The sequence below is a fragment of the Alligator sinensis genome, unplaced genomic scaffold (genome assembly GCF_000455745.1).
Source record: "Alligator sinensis unplaced genomic scaffold, ASM45574v1 scaffold277_1, whole genome shotgun sequence".
Classification (NCBI taxonomy): Eukaryota; Metazoa; Chordata; order Crocodylia; family Alligatoridae; genus Alligator; species Alligator sinensis.
In genome coordinates, this window is record NW_005841899.1 from 2,367,097 (window position 1) to 2,383,809 (window position 16,713).

Sequence of the window (16,713 nt, forward strand, 5' to 3'; positions counted from 1 at the left end):
TGGGGGGACACAGGGGGTGGGGGTGGGGGCATGTGCCCCTGGGCCTGAGTGGGGTGAGCTGCAGCTGTGGGCTGGGGCTGAAGACCATGCTGGCCTCTTGCTGGTGGCGGGGAGGGGGAGCCTGGGTTGGGCTGAGCTGTACTCAGGGGGCAGCAGTGGTGCTGGGAGAGGGTTATGGGGGGCTATGTTGAAATTTGGGGGAGCCCCCCTGTAGCCCCATTCCCAGCACCACCACCGCCAGCCGCCCCAAGTGCAGCCTGGCCCAGCCCCTAACTAGTTAATCAGGCCTTAAATGTAATGCATAGAGAGGAGCCTCTAACATACTCATGAGATTATCTGGGTGCAATGGGTTTAATCCTGCCTTGATTGTAATCAAGTTAAAATCTCCTATTGGATTCAGTAATGAATTCAAGTCCTATTAGGAAAATACAATACTGCTCCTAATCATTCTACTTATTTCTTTGATTGCTATTGAGGAATTTAATATTCCTATGCTGTATAATGGAGACAGCCAACTCCTTGATTGTGATAGGCCCTCAGGTTCTCTTGTGTATTTATAAACCCCATGAAAGACACTAATTTTCAGGTATTTTTTTTATTGCTGATAGGAGGGGATGGTAGGGCTGCTTAAAGTTGGACACCCCAAAGTTGCACCCTGTTTTCAGTTGCTTACCTAGCTTTCATTGTTTGGACTGAAGATTGCTTTGTTGGCTCTGTACTTCAGGCAGAATTTTGGGAAGATTTTCAACCAAATGGTTCAATCATTTTGAAGAGAGACAGGAACAAAATACTGTGTATATTTAAATGGTGGCAACCCTTTTCTTTTGTCCAGGCCTGGTACCCCACCCTTTAAAGCAGGAATTCAAAATTTGGAAGACATCAGAAATGTGCTTTTTGCTATTCTCAGAAAAACTTAATTCAAACTTCGTCATTAAACAATGTAGTTATTGGATAAACTGGAAGGTACAGATTGAAACAATGTATTGCAGGAAGAGAAAGGAGTGTCTTGGGGGTAAGACAGTTGAATTTATGCCCTGGAAAATTAGACTGTATCTTTGCTTCAATCACAGAGCCCCCTGTGTGAGCTAGGTAAGTCACTTAAACCAAAGGCTCTTTGCAGGTCGTGATTGTGTGTTTCCTGTTTCTTGGGTGCCCTACTTGATACCCTGTAGTGCACGGGTGGGCAAAATACATCCCAAGGGCCAGATCCAGCCCACCGGGTGATTTTATCTGGCTTGTGGAAAGGTGCCTACCAATTCACTGCATCTGGCCCGGCCCCTGTTGTGTTTGCGTGGGGCTGAGCCCCAATCATTCCCACAGGGGCAGCACATGCTGTGTTCCCACCCTCACCTGTATGATGGCCCTGACCCTGGCTTCTCAGGTAGGGGAGCGGCAGCATGGGGGAAGGGTGGCAGCAGGTAGGGAGGGGGAGAAAGGTGGCAGCGGGCAGGCAGGTATGGGAGTGGTGGCAAGTGGACAGGGGTGGTGGTGGTAGCAGGTGGGGAAGTAGCAGCAAGCAGGTGGGCAGGGGTGCAGCAGCAGCTGTGTAGGAGAGCAGGGCCCTTGCCAGCGCCCCGGGGTTGGGGCTAGGGGCCCAGAGTAGGGCAGCAGCAGCACAGAGCATGGGCTGTCAGAGGTCTGAGGTCTGCCTGAATCCATTAGGTGGGGCTTTCTGGGGCTCACATGCAGTTCCTGGGTTCTCTGCCCAAGCCATGCACCTCCAGGGGGGATCCCCGCGCAATGAAGGGGACCCCCCCCCCCCTCAGCAGCTTGGGGGCAGAGAAGGATCTTGGAGTCATAATTGACTCCAAGATGAACATGAGCTGGCAATGTAACGAGGCCATCAACAAGGCCAATCGCACCTTGTCGTGCATTAGCAGGTGCATGACTAATAGATCAAAGGAGGTGATGCTCCCCCTCTATGCGGCACTGGTCAGGGCGCAGTTGGAGTACTGTGTCCAGTTCTGGGCGCCACACTTCAAGAGGGACGTGGGGAATCTCGAGAGGGTCCAGAGGAGGGCCACTTGCATGATTAGTGGCCTTCGTGATAGACCCTACAGGGGGAGGTTGAGAGAGCTGAATCTCTTCAGCCTTCACAAGAAACAGCTGAGGGGAGATCTTGTGGCCACCTATAAATTTATTAGGGGAGGTCAACGGGGAATAGGGGAAGAGCTGTTTACTAAGGTGCCCCAGGGAGTGACTAGGAATAACAGGTATAAACCAGTTGAGAGTGGATTTAGATTAGATATTGGGAAGAAAATTTTCACAGTAAGGGTGGCCAGGATCTGGAATGGGCTTCCAAGAGAGGTGGTGCTATCACCTAGCTTGGAGGTCTTCAAGAGGAGGCTAGATAGCCACCTGGCTGGGGTCATCTGACCTTGGTCCTCTTTCCTGCCAGGGGCAGGGGGTCGGACACGTTGATCCATTGTGGTCCCTTCCGACTCTACAATCTATGAAACTATGAAGCCAGCAGTTCAGCCCCCCTCATTGCCATGTGCAGGTCCTGGGTAACAGTGGGGAGCTCCACATTGTAGTTGGGCCAGTTCTATCCCTCTCCCTGCCAGCCTGGCTGAGCCCCATGACCTGCACCAGCAGTTTCATCATGCGGGGCTCCCTCTGGCAGTGTGGAACTCGGGCAGAGATCCCAGGAACTGCACATGAGCCCCATGCAATGGAGCCAGTGGCCTGGCCAGGTGTAGTCCTGGGGCTTGCCAGGACCATGGACTGCTGGGGCGGGTCCACCTGCTGTAGGCCATGAGCTCCCTGAGGGCCTGCCACCTGCTGCTGCCCCTGGCAACAGGGGCTGTGTGCAATAAGTGGGGCATGTTTGTAGGAGGGCCCCACACATACCTGCACACATCCCCACTCTCCCCCCTCCACACACCCTACAATCCCCCACAAACCCCATACCCACCCACACACACCCACACATCCCCACAAACACAGCCCCCAACAAACCCCATACCCACCCACAGCCTTCCCACCCCACAGTATACAAAAGTAAGACTTAATTTTGAGCTATTATGCAATCAACTCTATATACACACATGCAAACATACACACACATCAGGACAAAAATATTTTTTGAAATAAAATTAAAATATGTTATAGTAGATGTTTGATTTTTAGTATACAAGTTGGGTTTTTTTCTGGTTCCAAGATGGCAAACCCCCCTCCAAAAGGAGTATTTCCAGAGGCATGGGGATGGGCTTCCAGTGGCAAAGGAGGTTAGGGGTGGGCCTTCCAGCCCCAAGGTGGTTACCAGGGAGTGGGGCATCTGTCAAGGGGTGGGGCTACCCTTGCAACCCTCGACAGCTCACCAAAACTTGTTAAGCTGCCCTCCAGCCAAAATAATTGCCCATCCCTGCTATAGCGTCATTTGCAGAAGTGCTGACCACTCGCATCTGCAATTGGAGTCAATGGGAGTCCTGCTGTGAACACACAGGGCATGTCCAGATGAGCCTGCACATGTCTTGTGCAGTATCTCAAACCCCGCCTCCCCGCAAGCCCTCCCAATCCCTGCCCTGCCTGGCCCCAGCCCTGTCCCCCCACCCCAGCATCCCCACAATAAAAAAAAAAAGCCAACCCTCTCCCTCCCAGCACTTACCAGCAGTTCTAGCTGCCAACTGGGTCACTGGGGTCCTGCTTACACAATGCGGGGCAGGGTGACAGCCCCAGTGGCCCCAACCCAGGCCTGCTGCCCCCCATTGCCCTGTGTTGCCTGGGTGGGGCTTTGCCAGAAGGCCCTGGAGCCCCCACAGCCCCTGCTACAGTGTGTAGAGGGTTTATTTATTTATTTATTTATTTATTTAAGTGCCAGTGCCTGGGGCTGGGGGGGCAGCCATGGGGGCCTGGGGGTGCAAGTGGGGGCTGGGGGAGCGGGGCTGGGTGGGGCAGTCATCAGGGGAGCTGCAGCAGCCGGCGAGGGATTGGGCCAGGTGGGGCATGTGGGCCCTGCAGGTGGGGTAGCCCCTGCAGGGGCCATTTGGCCCCTGTTGGGGGCACTGTTTACCCCTGTGGTGGGGCAGAGCCCCTGAGGGGAGCTCACAGCCCCTGTTGGGGGGCAGCAAAATATATATTCATGTATTAATGAATTCATGAAGGGTATTTAGAGTTCACTTTATTATTATGATAGAGAAACTGGTAGTCTTCCAAATTGCTTTAACACTGTAGATATATCAATAAATCATTGCCCAACTAATCACTGTCTCCACTGTCTCTCTGTCTGTCACTCTCTCTCTCTCTCTATCTCTCTCTCTCTTTATAGTGGCCTCTTGTTTTAATTGTGGAGGAACATGGATTTTGGAGTATTTTACAGAGTGACTTTGGGATTTTTTTATTAGGGATTTTTCAGTTTTCCAATAGGGAACACCTCCCTGCTAGAGAGGCCAGTGGCAGGACCCTGTCTGCTCAGAGTTGTTATCTTGGACCCAGCTGGCACAGTGCTGGCCCCAGCCTCCCTTAGGCCACCTGGGGCAACTTGCTGCATGCCAAAGCACGTGTGGCATGGGCATTCCCCGGGGACAAGAAGCGGCGGCACAAGGTGCACTGCTGCTACTTGTCCCTGGGGAACCAAACATCCACACATGTCTGGACATGCCCACTGGTTCTTCTTGATATTGACTGACAGCTGTGTGCATGAAATAATACTTTACAGTCGTATTACAATTTTAATTTTGAGAATCCCAAAGAACTTTGCACAGATGGAGAAATATCCCACTACTACAGCTAGGGTAATTGAACTATTGAGAACTTAAGTGATTTTTTTTAAGGTCATGAGTCCATTATAGGAGCAAGGTCTTTCAAAAGGATATTCAGCCCAGAAAACATTTCAGGATACAGTATTCCCTATAGATTATAACATAGAACTGTAACTTCTGCAAATTGTAGCTATTGCTGAAATGATGGAACAGCGTTAGCCTGCTGTAACACTTTTATAACTCAGCTGAGTCACTGACTTTAAATAATAGATTTCCCTGTAAAGAAGTGTCATCTATAGGAATCAGCCCAGAGATTGGAGCCAGGTTGATTCTTATTCAAACATTGCTAATGGTACATTTTTGTACGTTTTGTGAACTTGGGCAAGTCACTTAACCTTTCAGATTCAGGCCATGCACAAATGTTCATTTCTATGGGCATTTTACAGAAATTTCTAAGAGAAATTCTTACTAGTAATAAAATAGCCTGGCTTTTGCATTTTAGCCCCCTGGATGGAGAGCTTCACAGGCAAGCTGTACAAGCACAGAGCACCAAAGGGCTACTCCCTGGACCACCCCTGCCCTTATAGAAGCCCATTAATTCCTGCCTGGGAAGGGGGCAGGCTGTCAACTAGCAGTTAGCAATTGCTGAAAAGCAACACTTGCCACAGACAGCCTGGGGAGGGTCCCAGCCAGGAGAATGCCCCCTCATCCTGCCAATCAGCTGAATGGCAGGGTGGGGGAATTTTTCAGGACTCCCTGGCAGCTTACCTCTGGGTAGGCTATCAGAAAACCAGTGCTTTCATTCCCCGCTCCCTTGGATTGCTGCACAGTACTTGTAGAAAGTAGTTGAAAACACTAAGTATCATTTTTAGATGGACCAACACCACTGAAAAAGAAAAAGCATAAGAGGGATACAGAGGCCACTGGTGGGAAAAATACTGCTTTATTTTTGCAGTATTCTGCTTGAGAAAGTCAGGAGGCAAAAAGATGTAGCAGATCTCATGAAGTACCTGAGAGGCTACTGAAAACTAGCACTCATGAACTACCTAAGAGACTAAAAACACATTCTCCTTAGGATTCCCAAATAATAGCTCTGGTTATAATCTGATATTTATAGAGGTCAGTATTAAAACCAGACGTCTTTTCATAAAAGGAAGAAATCAGGCCTAAGCAATTGTTTGCATAGCAGTATAAATAAGAGCAATGTTCTTTGGTAGACTACATCTATTATTTAGTACTCACCTGTTGTTATTCTGCAGTTCTTCTGTAAGTTCTCCTGGTCTATATTTGGTTAACCCATCAAGACTTATCAAATAGATCCACATTTCTCACCATCAGCGCTAGAGAAGTCCGATCATGTTGGTATGAAATATTTACATCCAGGAAATGTTCAGGTGCCTTAAAAACAGAAATGTTGTGGTTGTTTTCCCCACTTGCTATGTAAATATATTTTCTATACTTTGCTTGACATATTTATGAAAAATAACAACAAATTACTACTTGGTTGTGTAAATTGTTAGCAAAGCTTTCAGCTGTAGGGAACAAATTTCATGCAACTATTTCAGTCACACCAGAAATTACTAGAATGGCTTCTACTGCATCATAATTTGCAGTACCCCTGCATAGACAAATTCCTACTCTTGGTATTACTCTGGAACTACATTTTATAGATCCAAAGCACATTACCAGCAGCACAGTTTTAGGAGACAGACAGTTCATATTGGCTACTATCACTTAAATTTTGCCTATATTTCAGCTATATGTAGGACATTTCCACTTTAGTCAATGCAAGTTTTGTGTATACCAGTTTACCTGTGATATTGAACCCTGGCTATCGCTATGTCAGTGACTGACACAGGGCTTGATCCTAGAAAGTTAAGCACAAAATCTTAAATAGTTATTTGTATTGAGGAGAGTGTATTTGTTATTTTTTTAGGTATGAAACTATCCGAGGAAGAATTGTAGTACTCAGTGGGCACATCTACTAGTGACACTATGTCACCATAGCAATGTGCTATGGCGATGTAGCGTTGGTGGGCACAAACCGTGACACTGCAGCTATGTCGCTCTAGCAACACGATCCCTCAGTATAGTGTGTGGCTACAGTGATATAGTGGCTAAAAATAACCATGCGCCTCCAGTACGGCACAGTACGGGCTGTTAAGGAAGTAACTAAATGATGGTACAGTAACAATGGTGCCATAGGGGCATGTGTAGATGCGCCCACAGGACATATCTGTATGTATATTAACGTGCCTTTTCTAATGCAGGTTAAATTTAGTACCTCCAATGTGAGGTACTAAATGAGCATTAGGCTGCCCTAATGTGCAGTAGCGCATGCTTTTTTAGTGATGCTTAATGCACAGTAGACTATTTTACTGTGCACTAGCATAATGTCATGGTTTTTTACACGACACTTTAATGCTCCATAAAATAGTCTGCTGCTCATTATGGCGCATGTGTAGACATGCCCAGTAAGTCTACATGAGATGCTTTACTGTGCAGTAGACTAATCTACTGCATAGTAAAGCATCACTAAATAACCATGCTAATAAACTACTGCACAGTAAACCAGTCTATAGTAAACTAGTCTATAGCTACTGCACAGTAAACTATAGATACAGGTACTAAACTAACTGCATAGTACATACTGCACAGTAGGGCTTGTGTAGACACTGACCGGGAGCAAATTTGCTCCTGGTCAGCCACACCAGCAGGGAGCCTGGTCCTGGTGCTGCTCAGCTCCCGGCTCCCCCAGGAGTCAGTCCATAGAGGGATTGGGTCCCTCTCTACCCTGGTGTCCCGGTGCTAGCTGCCTCACCAGTGGGACAGCTCCCAGCCACTCCCGACTGGGCAGGGAATCCCCAACCCAGCCAGGGGCTCGCTGCTACTTCTCCACTGGTGGAGCAGCTCCCAGCCACCTCCAGCTCAACAGGGACTCTCCACCCAGCTAGGGGCTTACTGCTAGCTGCCCCACTGGCAGATCAGGGCAAGGGGCTGGCACCTGCCCCTCCCCCGCAGCTATTTCATAGCCCCATGCCCCAATTGCCCAATCTAGGCAGGGAAGAACTGTGGGGGAGGGGCAGGTTCCAGCCAACCCTGGGCTATGTGGGGAAGCCCCGCTGGGCACAAGGCTTGTTCCCATGTGCACAGGGCAGGAGAGCTCTGCAACAGCAGCTCTCCCACCCGGTGCACATCAGGACCCCTCCCAATGTGTACAGGTCCAGGAGACAGCTGTCTTCTGGCCCCATGTGCATAGGAACCAGCTCTGTATTCCCTGCCAGACCCTGGGCTAACACCCAGGGGAAGCCTCGAGCTCCCTCTGACTGCTGTAGGGGGCAGAGCAAGGTGGAAACAAATCTGTTCCCATGAGAAAGCACTTGTAAATATGCTCCCCGGTAGGCTTACTGTGCAGTATTCTTAGTGCTCAGTAAGCCTACTTCAAGTTAAAAGCACTTGTAGAAGCGTCCAGTAAGAACAGAAGAAATATTAGGTCTAGTTTCTATTCCTAGACATTATGTGTGATTTTGGAAAACTTATTTTGGCCTTGAACCTCAGTTTCTTTACTTGTAAAATAAAGGTCTCATAGATTGAAAACTGCAAAGTATTGTAATAGGGGTATAGGTTGTAGCTGTGTTGGTCTAAAGACATAGGCAGGCAAGGTTCTTTGGGTAAGTCTGATATCCTTTATTAGACCAACTCAAATAGTAGAAAAAAATTCTTTGCAAGTTTTCAGGCAGGCTGAAAAAGGATGTTTGTGCCTGAATGCTTGCAAATATTTTTCCCAACTATTTGAGTTGGTGTAATAAAGATATCAGATTTACTTGAAGTATTGTAATAGAATTGTATATTAGACATTAACTTTTGTGAGAAAGGAAACTAAAATAAATATTTTGAATTATTGTTCTGTATATTTTAAATTTCACATCTTCTGTCATTATCTTCCTAACTAACTACAGCTGGTCAGACAATGGGGATTTTTACCTTTTGGGTGAAAAACTTAAAACTGAGGATTTTGGGCCAAATAAGGAAAAACTGAAGTTGAAGACGTTTTTAAACCAAATATTTTTCTTTGGAAAACCCACTATGCCTAGGCTTGGCAGGATTCAATTTTTATTGGTAAACATTGATAAACATTGATTTCACCTCATGCTCACAGACTGATGAAAAGGGGAGTTGCAGGTCAGAGTATAGAGGCCCTGTCTCTTTAAAAAAAAACCAGCAGGTGGCTTAAGGACTCAACTAAGCAATTAGCTACTCATTCAGAGGTGCTAGGAAGTGGGCTAGAGGGAGGTAACAGGATATTTAAATCCTTACCTAAAGTGGGGAAAAGTATTTGAGTTAGGCCAGAAGGAGTAGCTCTGGAAGAAGACCTGGGAAGCAGTGGAAGGGAGTTCCTGACAGCTGAGTGGGTCAACTCAGCTGCAGTGAACTGGGAAGAGACTGTAATAAAAGGCAAAGAAGCCCACTGGTAAGACTGGTATGTGAGAGAAAGTCTCCAATTAGAAAGGATACAAGTTTTGGTGTTTTTCTTGGCCTTTTCAGTTTGTTTGGGGTTTTTTTTGCCATCCCAAGGATGGAAGATCTTTATGTTGTTAATTTAATTTAAATCCACAAAAATTGAAATAAATGCTTAAAAATAAACATTGTAGCCAGGAAAATTTATTAAAAAATAAACATCTAATTCTGTCAAGTCTAATATGCCTCATGGGAGTTGAAGTGTGATGCATCATACCCAGGTTATCCTCTGTGGTCTGGACAGATTACATCTCCCATAATGCATGATTTATGTATTTCCAGTGGTGTAAGCTGTCTTAACCACTAGAGAACCAGTCACAGGGAAGGATATTTTTAGTAGGCTTATGCCCAGTAAGAAATGTACAATGAAACCTCCACCTAATTAACTGGCAAGTGTGGAATCAGCTTTGTATCACCTTGCCCTGGTGAATGTAACACCTACTTCAGCACAACATGAACTCCATTTACACCTGGCAGGGGTGTAGGTTGTAGCCCTGTTGGTCTCAGGACAAAGGCAGACCAGATTCTTTGGGTGAATCTGATATCTTTTATTAGACCAATTTAAGTCAGTCTAATAAAAGATATCAGATTCACCCAAAGAACCTTGTCTGCCATTTACAGCTGACAGAAGGTTCTCCTGCACAAGATGATTACCCACAAAGACAGCTGTCTCATTACTTTCATTACAAGGAAGGACATTGGCTTCCTTTCTGGAGAGTATTCTGACAACTGACAATGCTGTAACAGGGAAACAATTATAAAACAACTCAAGGAAGTTACAAATTACGAACCACGGAAAGTATATTGAAGATTATTAATTCAGCCTCTCAGAAGTTGTAAATGCCTTACAGGTGTCCATTTATAAGCTAAAATAATTTAATCAGATCATACTATGTGATTTGCATTATACTTAACAGTCACCCCTTCTCAGAAAAAGAGGTAATGAATGGTGCTCCTATTTACTGGCTCACCTACAATTAAATTGCAGGTGAATTAAAGTGGATGAAAGGAAAAATGAGTAATAGTATTGGTGAATATTAATATTATGCTTGTGTAAGCAAAGACCTCAACTGGATATATACGTAAGCATTATATAATTAATCTTAAGAACACATTGCAGCAAAATACTGTCAAATAGGCCATTACATTTCAGATAAAGATTAGGTATAAATAGGATCTATAACTTATTTTTAGCATCCTTTGTGAGAGAGGTGCTGTAAAAACAAGAATCATAAGAAAAATCCTGCTGGAAGAATTTATAGTCTGCCTAAAGTTAAACCATGTAAAAATAAAGGAAGCAACAACGAAGAACAGAGCAGCTAAACATTTTGAAAATGCAGCTTGTTAGTTTAAAAAAATGTTTGTGTAGTTTCTGTTAAAAAATACAATATTTACAGCTGGAGATTCAATTATTGGATTAGTTAAAACTTTGCTGAAAAGAAGAGCAATAGGAGGAACTGAGTTTGGGGGATGGAACAGAAGAAAGTAAATGTGGGGGGGTCAGAGTTGTGGGCATCTAATTAGTCGTTGTAAAATCACATGTTATGTGATGGTCAAGAACGAATTTTCCCCATGTTATAACAAGTGTTTAAAGCAGTGATTCTCAATTAGGGTTCCAGGCACCCTGGGGTGCTGTGAGATCTTTTGAAGGGTGCCACAGGACCTGTGAGATAAGCATAGAAAACCAGGCTCAGACTCTCCCAGCCTGGTGGTTTCCCCCTCCTCGACTTCCTAGCTCCTCTGCAAGAAGATAAGCACTGTAATAAATAAGTTAGTTTCTTGAAATGGGGTGTCACTCAATTCACAAAAGATCTGGAGGGTCTAATGAGTCTAATCTGGGGTGTCTCGAGTCTAAAAATGTTGAAAACCACTGTGTTTATAGCGTCCTCTGGATCACTAACAGTTTTCAAAACAAACTACACAGAACAGAGGTAGGCAGTTATTAGGGCTGGAGGACCTCTTAAGAAGTTTTGGTGATAGGTGGGGTGCTGGTCTGGCCTTAACCCTGTCATGGCTGTTTACACCGCCTGAAAGGGGGAGAAGGAAAGAGGGGCTCGGGAGACGACAATTGATCCTATCCAGCCCTGGGCCCATTTGCCCCACACCCACCACTGGGGGCACCGGATGGAGTGAACAGGCAGGATCTCCATTGAGACCAGCCTGGGACACGGACAGATACAGTGTGCTCAGCTGGGTGGATAGGATGGGGCCATGGGCAGGTGGGGGTGGTGTTTGGGAGTGGGACAGGTGGGTGGGACCAGAGCCTGGGTCAGGATCACAGGGTGATAACAGCATGGGACAAAGGCACTGGGCAGAGCCGTGATCCACTCCCCATACATCCCTGCAATTGGCACTGGTTCCAAGGGCAGGGGCTGGCTGCTGCCCACGGAACCAGTGCCCGCTCCAGCCCCATGATCCCAGCCCTGCCTACCCATCCCACTCCTGGACTCTTTTCCCTGCCTGCCCACAGTGCCATCCCATCATCCCAGCTGACTGCACCCAGCCTGTGGGGGTCCTAGGCCGGTCTCCTTGGAGACACCACCTGCCCACCCCATCTGATGCCCCTGCTGGTGTGTGCAGGGTGGAGGGGCTGGGGTGACCTTGCAGCAGGGCTGGGTTTGGTGGTGGCAGTGGAGACACTGGCAGTAGCAGCTGGAAGGAGCCACCACTGCAGGGGCTGCTGGGAAGCCAAGTCCAGGCTGGCCATATTTTGCCTACCCCTGGCATAGAACAATTAGTTAATTCCATTAGAACAGTGATGGCTAGGAAATGGTATTTAGAGGTTTCCTTTTGGGAACTGGCTTGTAGGTAAAGTAGATATGCATTAGAACTATGGTCCAGGGCAATGGCAAGGGTTAACTGATTTCTAAAAGCCTCTTTGTGACAAGCCCAGTGTGTCTGCAAGGAAGCAGCAAGCAGACACACAGGCTGGGAAACAGAAGACATGCACCATGCTGTTTCATAACATGAGGTAAGGTGGCACCAGGTCACAGTGCCCAATTGCAGAGCTCTTCGGAGTTCTGGCTTTGGTAGATGGACCAAATTAGGAGAAACCAGAAAGAACCAAATTAGGACATGTGCATGTGATGGGTTTGTGAAAGAAAGGAATATGCTGACAGGGCAGAACATGGACAATATGACAACCACAGGAAGGCCAATCAGTGATGCACAGGGATGAAGAGTCATTAGGAGGGGAAAAAAATACAAAAGGGGTATTTCAGAGCAGGAGAGGGTTCCCAGGAAGGGAACCTGAGGCCATCATGGGCAGAAGGCACACCACCAGCCTGCCTCACCCACCCCAATGGGGGAGAGTGGGCCTCAGCCTCTGACATCCAGGCTGCTGACATCTGACATTCAAGAGAGAACCTCAGAGTGAAGCTTGCTTACAGGCCAGATGCACCTTGACTCAGTAAACTGTGGGACTGGTAGATATAGACTTGTTTGCATTATTCTTATCTGCTATCACTGTGTATCAATAAAATGTACCTATTACTGAACTGAGAGGCTGTGGTTGGGCTAAGTGTTTGGGTCCTCCTGGAACAAGGTATCTGGGTCATAAATCCAGTGCCAACAGACAGTTCCTGTGCAATTCCTAAATGTGCAAGTCTCTTTAAATGTTTTTGGGAAAAGCAGGCCTCTGACTATGTACATCACATGAAGAAGGACAAAGAAACTCACTTTAATTTCTTATTATAATGAAGCCTGAATATGGAAGCAGGCATGTATTGATTATTATTAGCCTTATTATTGTTTGTATGTTCTACGCAGCATAAAATGTAAAAATACTTGCTCTGAGGAGTTTATACTGGAAAAGTGACTCTCCCCTCCTGTTTTCCTATGACCTGTCTAACTGCTCCTTCAGCACATCTTTCAGAAGAACCTCCTCATCCTCTCTCCATCTTTCTGGGTAGATTACCTAGAGCTGTCTACTTTTATCTCTGAGTAAACTTAAATTTAACATTTAAATAATTTAAAATAATTGAAGATATTCCTTAATTACTAAATTAAATAATTTCTATATAAGTTCTTCCCATAAATATTGTCAGTAATTCACAGAATATAATGTCCTGTTACCAATAGTTGGCTGTTAGAGAGATTTCAGAAATCCATCATAGATAATTATGCAATAACATAATCATAAAGGGGTTTTCCTACCAGGCAGTCTGAAACACGAGAGTTTATAGATGTTTATCCAACTAGTATTACTACCGATGGTATTGGTATCTGTAATATAAATGTCTGATTCTGTCTTGGATTCTCCTGAACTCTCTGTCTGATTAATATAATGTGGCAATTAGTCATGAAGTCACTTTTTATGTAAGAAAAAATATTTTAGGAGCCTTTTACAAAGTATGTTTCCTTTTCTTGCATTCTCTTCTTCAGGTTAGCCTTCCCTAATAAATTTTTCACTCATACAAATTCACTATCACTTTACATACAAACTAAAATGAAACCATTTTAAATTGACTTTTCTTACAGGCTGGGAAAAGAGATGGATATATTGTTTGAGGCCATACAAGTTTCTGGATGGGTAGAACTATGAGAGCGGGTAAACAGGAACATCTAGCTGACCTTCCTTATTGATTTAAGAGGGTTTTGGATCAAGGCCTATGCCGTTAATTACTTAACAGAATCTATAGCATTATTCATCTCTAAAGGAAAAAACTGAGAGTTAGTATTCTGCTTTGTGCAAGTTGGAATTTATATACATTAATTTGGTTTCTTTTTTTGTTGTTTTTTTTTCATTTCAGCTCAGCTCAGAACATTGGTATGCTAGCACAATTAACAGGAATAGAGTAACATGAGAAATGATAGGGCCCAATCTGTTTCCCTCAAATTGAATCATAGTAGAAGAGAGAAGAAAAATTAACTAAACATAAAAGGATTAGGAATTTATTACATGAACTAAAAGGAAAGTATAATCCTTTAACATGTACTACAGCTTCCTCTAAAGACTTGACCATATTTCCCTCCAAGAGTATCACCTAGATTAATTGGAAGTGGAAGTTCTATAGCACCTTCCATATACGATATCTAATAAACACTTCCTTCTGTGTACTCTTAGGATGTCACTTAAACAACAACTGAAAATAGAGTTTCTAGGAAACATGCTGAAACATGTAAATTCTCTTACCTAGAACTTGACTGAGCGCATTTGAAAGAGGCACCGATCTGAAGAGCAGCTGAAGACCATATTGAGGTCAGAGTTGTCCTCCTTCACTGGACAGCAGTCACTTCACACAGTAATTCCATGTACTTTGCCTGTTCCTATTATTAGGTTCTTCTAGTGCAAAACCCTTTAAGCAGCCACTGCTACAACAAGACTGTTTAGTTTACAGGCTGTTGCCAAGGCAACTGTCCACTGGGCATTTTGTAATTCAGACAGACTGGGCCATCTATGAAAGCCAAACATAGTTTAACTACACGGTAAGATTTTTACACCAACACCCAGAACAGCTTATTTCTTTCCCCCTTAATCACTTATTTACAGGTTCATTGCTTGACTATTTTTTCTGGCCCTTTCCTTTTTGAGGTGAAGTCTTACTGTCCTCTTGATAATATATTGTTTAAATCCCAATAACATTTAATAAACATTTCCTTACCCCTTTTTGAGATGGTATGAAAGTGCATAAGATATGTCCATGGACAGAGCTAGGATTTTGAAAGGGGGGGTGCAGCACATCATCACATATATATACCACAACATACATTTTTCTCCAAGTGAAAAGAAACTAGAAGCTTTTATGATATGCTAGGGGCCTAGGGTTATATTATTCATTTTAAGATAAAAGAAAAAAAAATGCAACTTTTTTAATTTGCTGCACCATATTAATGTATAAAACCCAACAAACTAGGCAAGAAATAATCAAAGGATGTTCTTTCTTTAGTCCTGTCATTAAGGTAGATTTCTTTCAGATTCATAAAATGCAATCTAGCCTTCTTGAGCATCTTGACAATGCACCTAATACCTCACTGAAAATTATTTCCACTTCTGCATTGATGTTCATCTGAGTTAATGTTTAGCTAAAGTTAAAAACAACCTGCAGGACTGTCAAGTAGGAATTGCATTAAGACGAGCAGCTAATTAACAGCAGAATAACTGAAGAAAGAAGAGCTGGATTAGGGAACACGCTCAAAACCATTAAAAAGGAGAGTGGCTCATTGACACTTGTGGAATTGTTGCACAAATAATCAGTTGCTCAAATGAGTGAGATCTTATGAAGGGATAAGGCAGTGCCCCAGGTATTGATTTAAAGGCTTAGTGTGTATACACACACACACACATTCATACCCCGATTTCTGTTCTACGCTGGTATACGTGACCCGTCTCATTGGTACTCAAGTCAACTTAGTGGCCAGCTAAGTGGATCATGAGTAGGATCCAGGCTTCTTGCGGTCTGTCTCATCAGGTGAACTGATGCTCCAGGGTGATATGCAGAACAAGACTCAAAATTGACATGTCTCGCCCCATCTTTTCTAGTCTTGTCAATTCATCCAGTCCTCCGAGCGTCTGCTGTGTTATCGCTGTGTTCCTTCTCGAAGGTCGAAGGATGCTGTCCTCTCGCCCTTCTGGGGCAGATTCGTCTTGTTTTGGTCTTTAATCTGTCTTCGTTCTTCAAACCAGCTGGCGTTTTCCTTTTCCACAAACACACTCTCAGCTATACCCTCACATACGCAGCGTACAAAGGAGTGAAAGCTTGAGCACTTATGTCAAGCTACGGAGCAGTACAACATGGAGTTTCTTAAGGCAATGCACAACCCAAGAAAATACATAAGATTAAAGCAATAGGCAAAAGTCTGTTCCCATGTTATTTACCTAACACAAAACTGGGATTTATACCATTTGCGTAACAGGATGAGGAGGTTAAAAGGAACCGATTACAATTACAATCGCCACCTTTACTGCTGTCTGAACAGACGTGCTGCTGCCACGGCCAGGCAGCTGATTTGAAACGAGGGTGGTGCATCTACACGAGATGCTTTACTGCGCGGTACAGTTTACTGCACAGTAACCTTGCTGTGTCTACACGTGCACACGCTTACTGCACAGTAAACTGCTCTGTGAGCAAATTTGCTATCGGCAAACGCAAGTAGCCAATTAGTCACTGCGCTTGTGTTGACCACTGACCAGGAGCAGATGCGCGCCTGGGCAGGAGGCGGTGGGAGGTTTCTCCAGGCCCCTGGGAGCTGCCCGGGTGGGCACGGAGCTGCTGGGGAGCCTCTTCCCAGCCCAGCTCCGTGCCCGTGCAGCTGGAGAGGCTGCTGGAAGGTGGACAGCCCTGATTTAGCACAATTTAGCTGAAAATAAACCACAGCGACTTCATTCATCGGCTTGTTTCTGCCACCGCCCGGCCTTGCCTTACCGGCGCTCTGCGGGCGGGAGGAGGCCAACGCCCGCCGGCTCCCGGCAGCCTTTGCGCGCCGCTGCGCAAGATGGCGGCGGACAGTGAGGTGAGTCCCGGGCAGAGCCGTTCCCCTCCCCTCTCCTCCCCCC

At 45.4% G+C, this 16,713-nt stretch overlaps 2 protein-coding genes across 5 annotated transcripts in view; one reads left to right on the forward strand and one right to left on the reverse strand.

Moving 5' to 3' along the window:
• Positions 1–16,638, reverse strand: part of MAP3K19 (mitogen-activated protein kinase kinase kinase 19) — a 34,949-nt gene extending 18,311 nt beyond the window's left edge. For 2 of the 4 annotated variants that reach the window (XM_025197567.1, XM_006018398.2), the window contains exons 1-3: positions 16,583–16,638; positions 14,353–14,614; positions 5,943–6,098 (exon numbers count right to left, since the gene is read on the reverse strand). In XM_025197567.1, the coding sequence (XP_025053352.1) occupies positions 5,943–6,025 (83 nt within the window). In that variant the 5' untranslated portion in view covers positions 6,026–6,098; positions 14,353–14,614; positions 16,583–16,638. Of the gene's footprint in view, positions 1–5,468; positions 5,493–5,942; positions 6,099–14,352; positions 14,615–16,347 lie in introns of those variants that run through there. The other 2 variants (XM_025197569.1, XM_025197566.1) reach the window with 2 other exon arrangements.
• Positions 13,758–16,713, forward strand: part of RAB3GAP1 (RAB3 GTPase activating protein catalytic subunit 1) — a 38,557-nt gene continuing 35,601 nt past the window's right edge. The window contains 2 exon segments of the mRNA XM_025197587.1: positions 13,758–13,767; positions 16,535–16,670. Coding sequence (XP_025053372.1) covers positions 13,758–13,767; positions 16,535–16,670 — 146 coding nt within the window.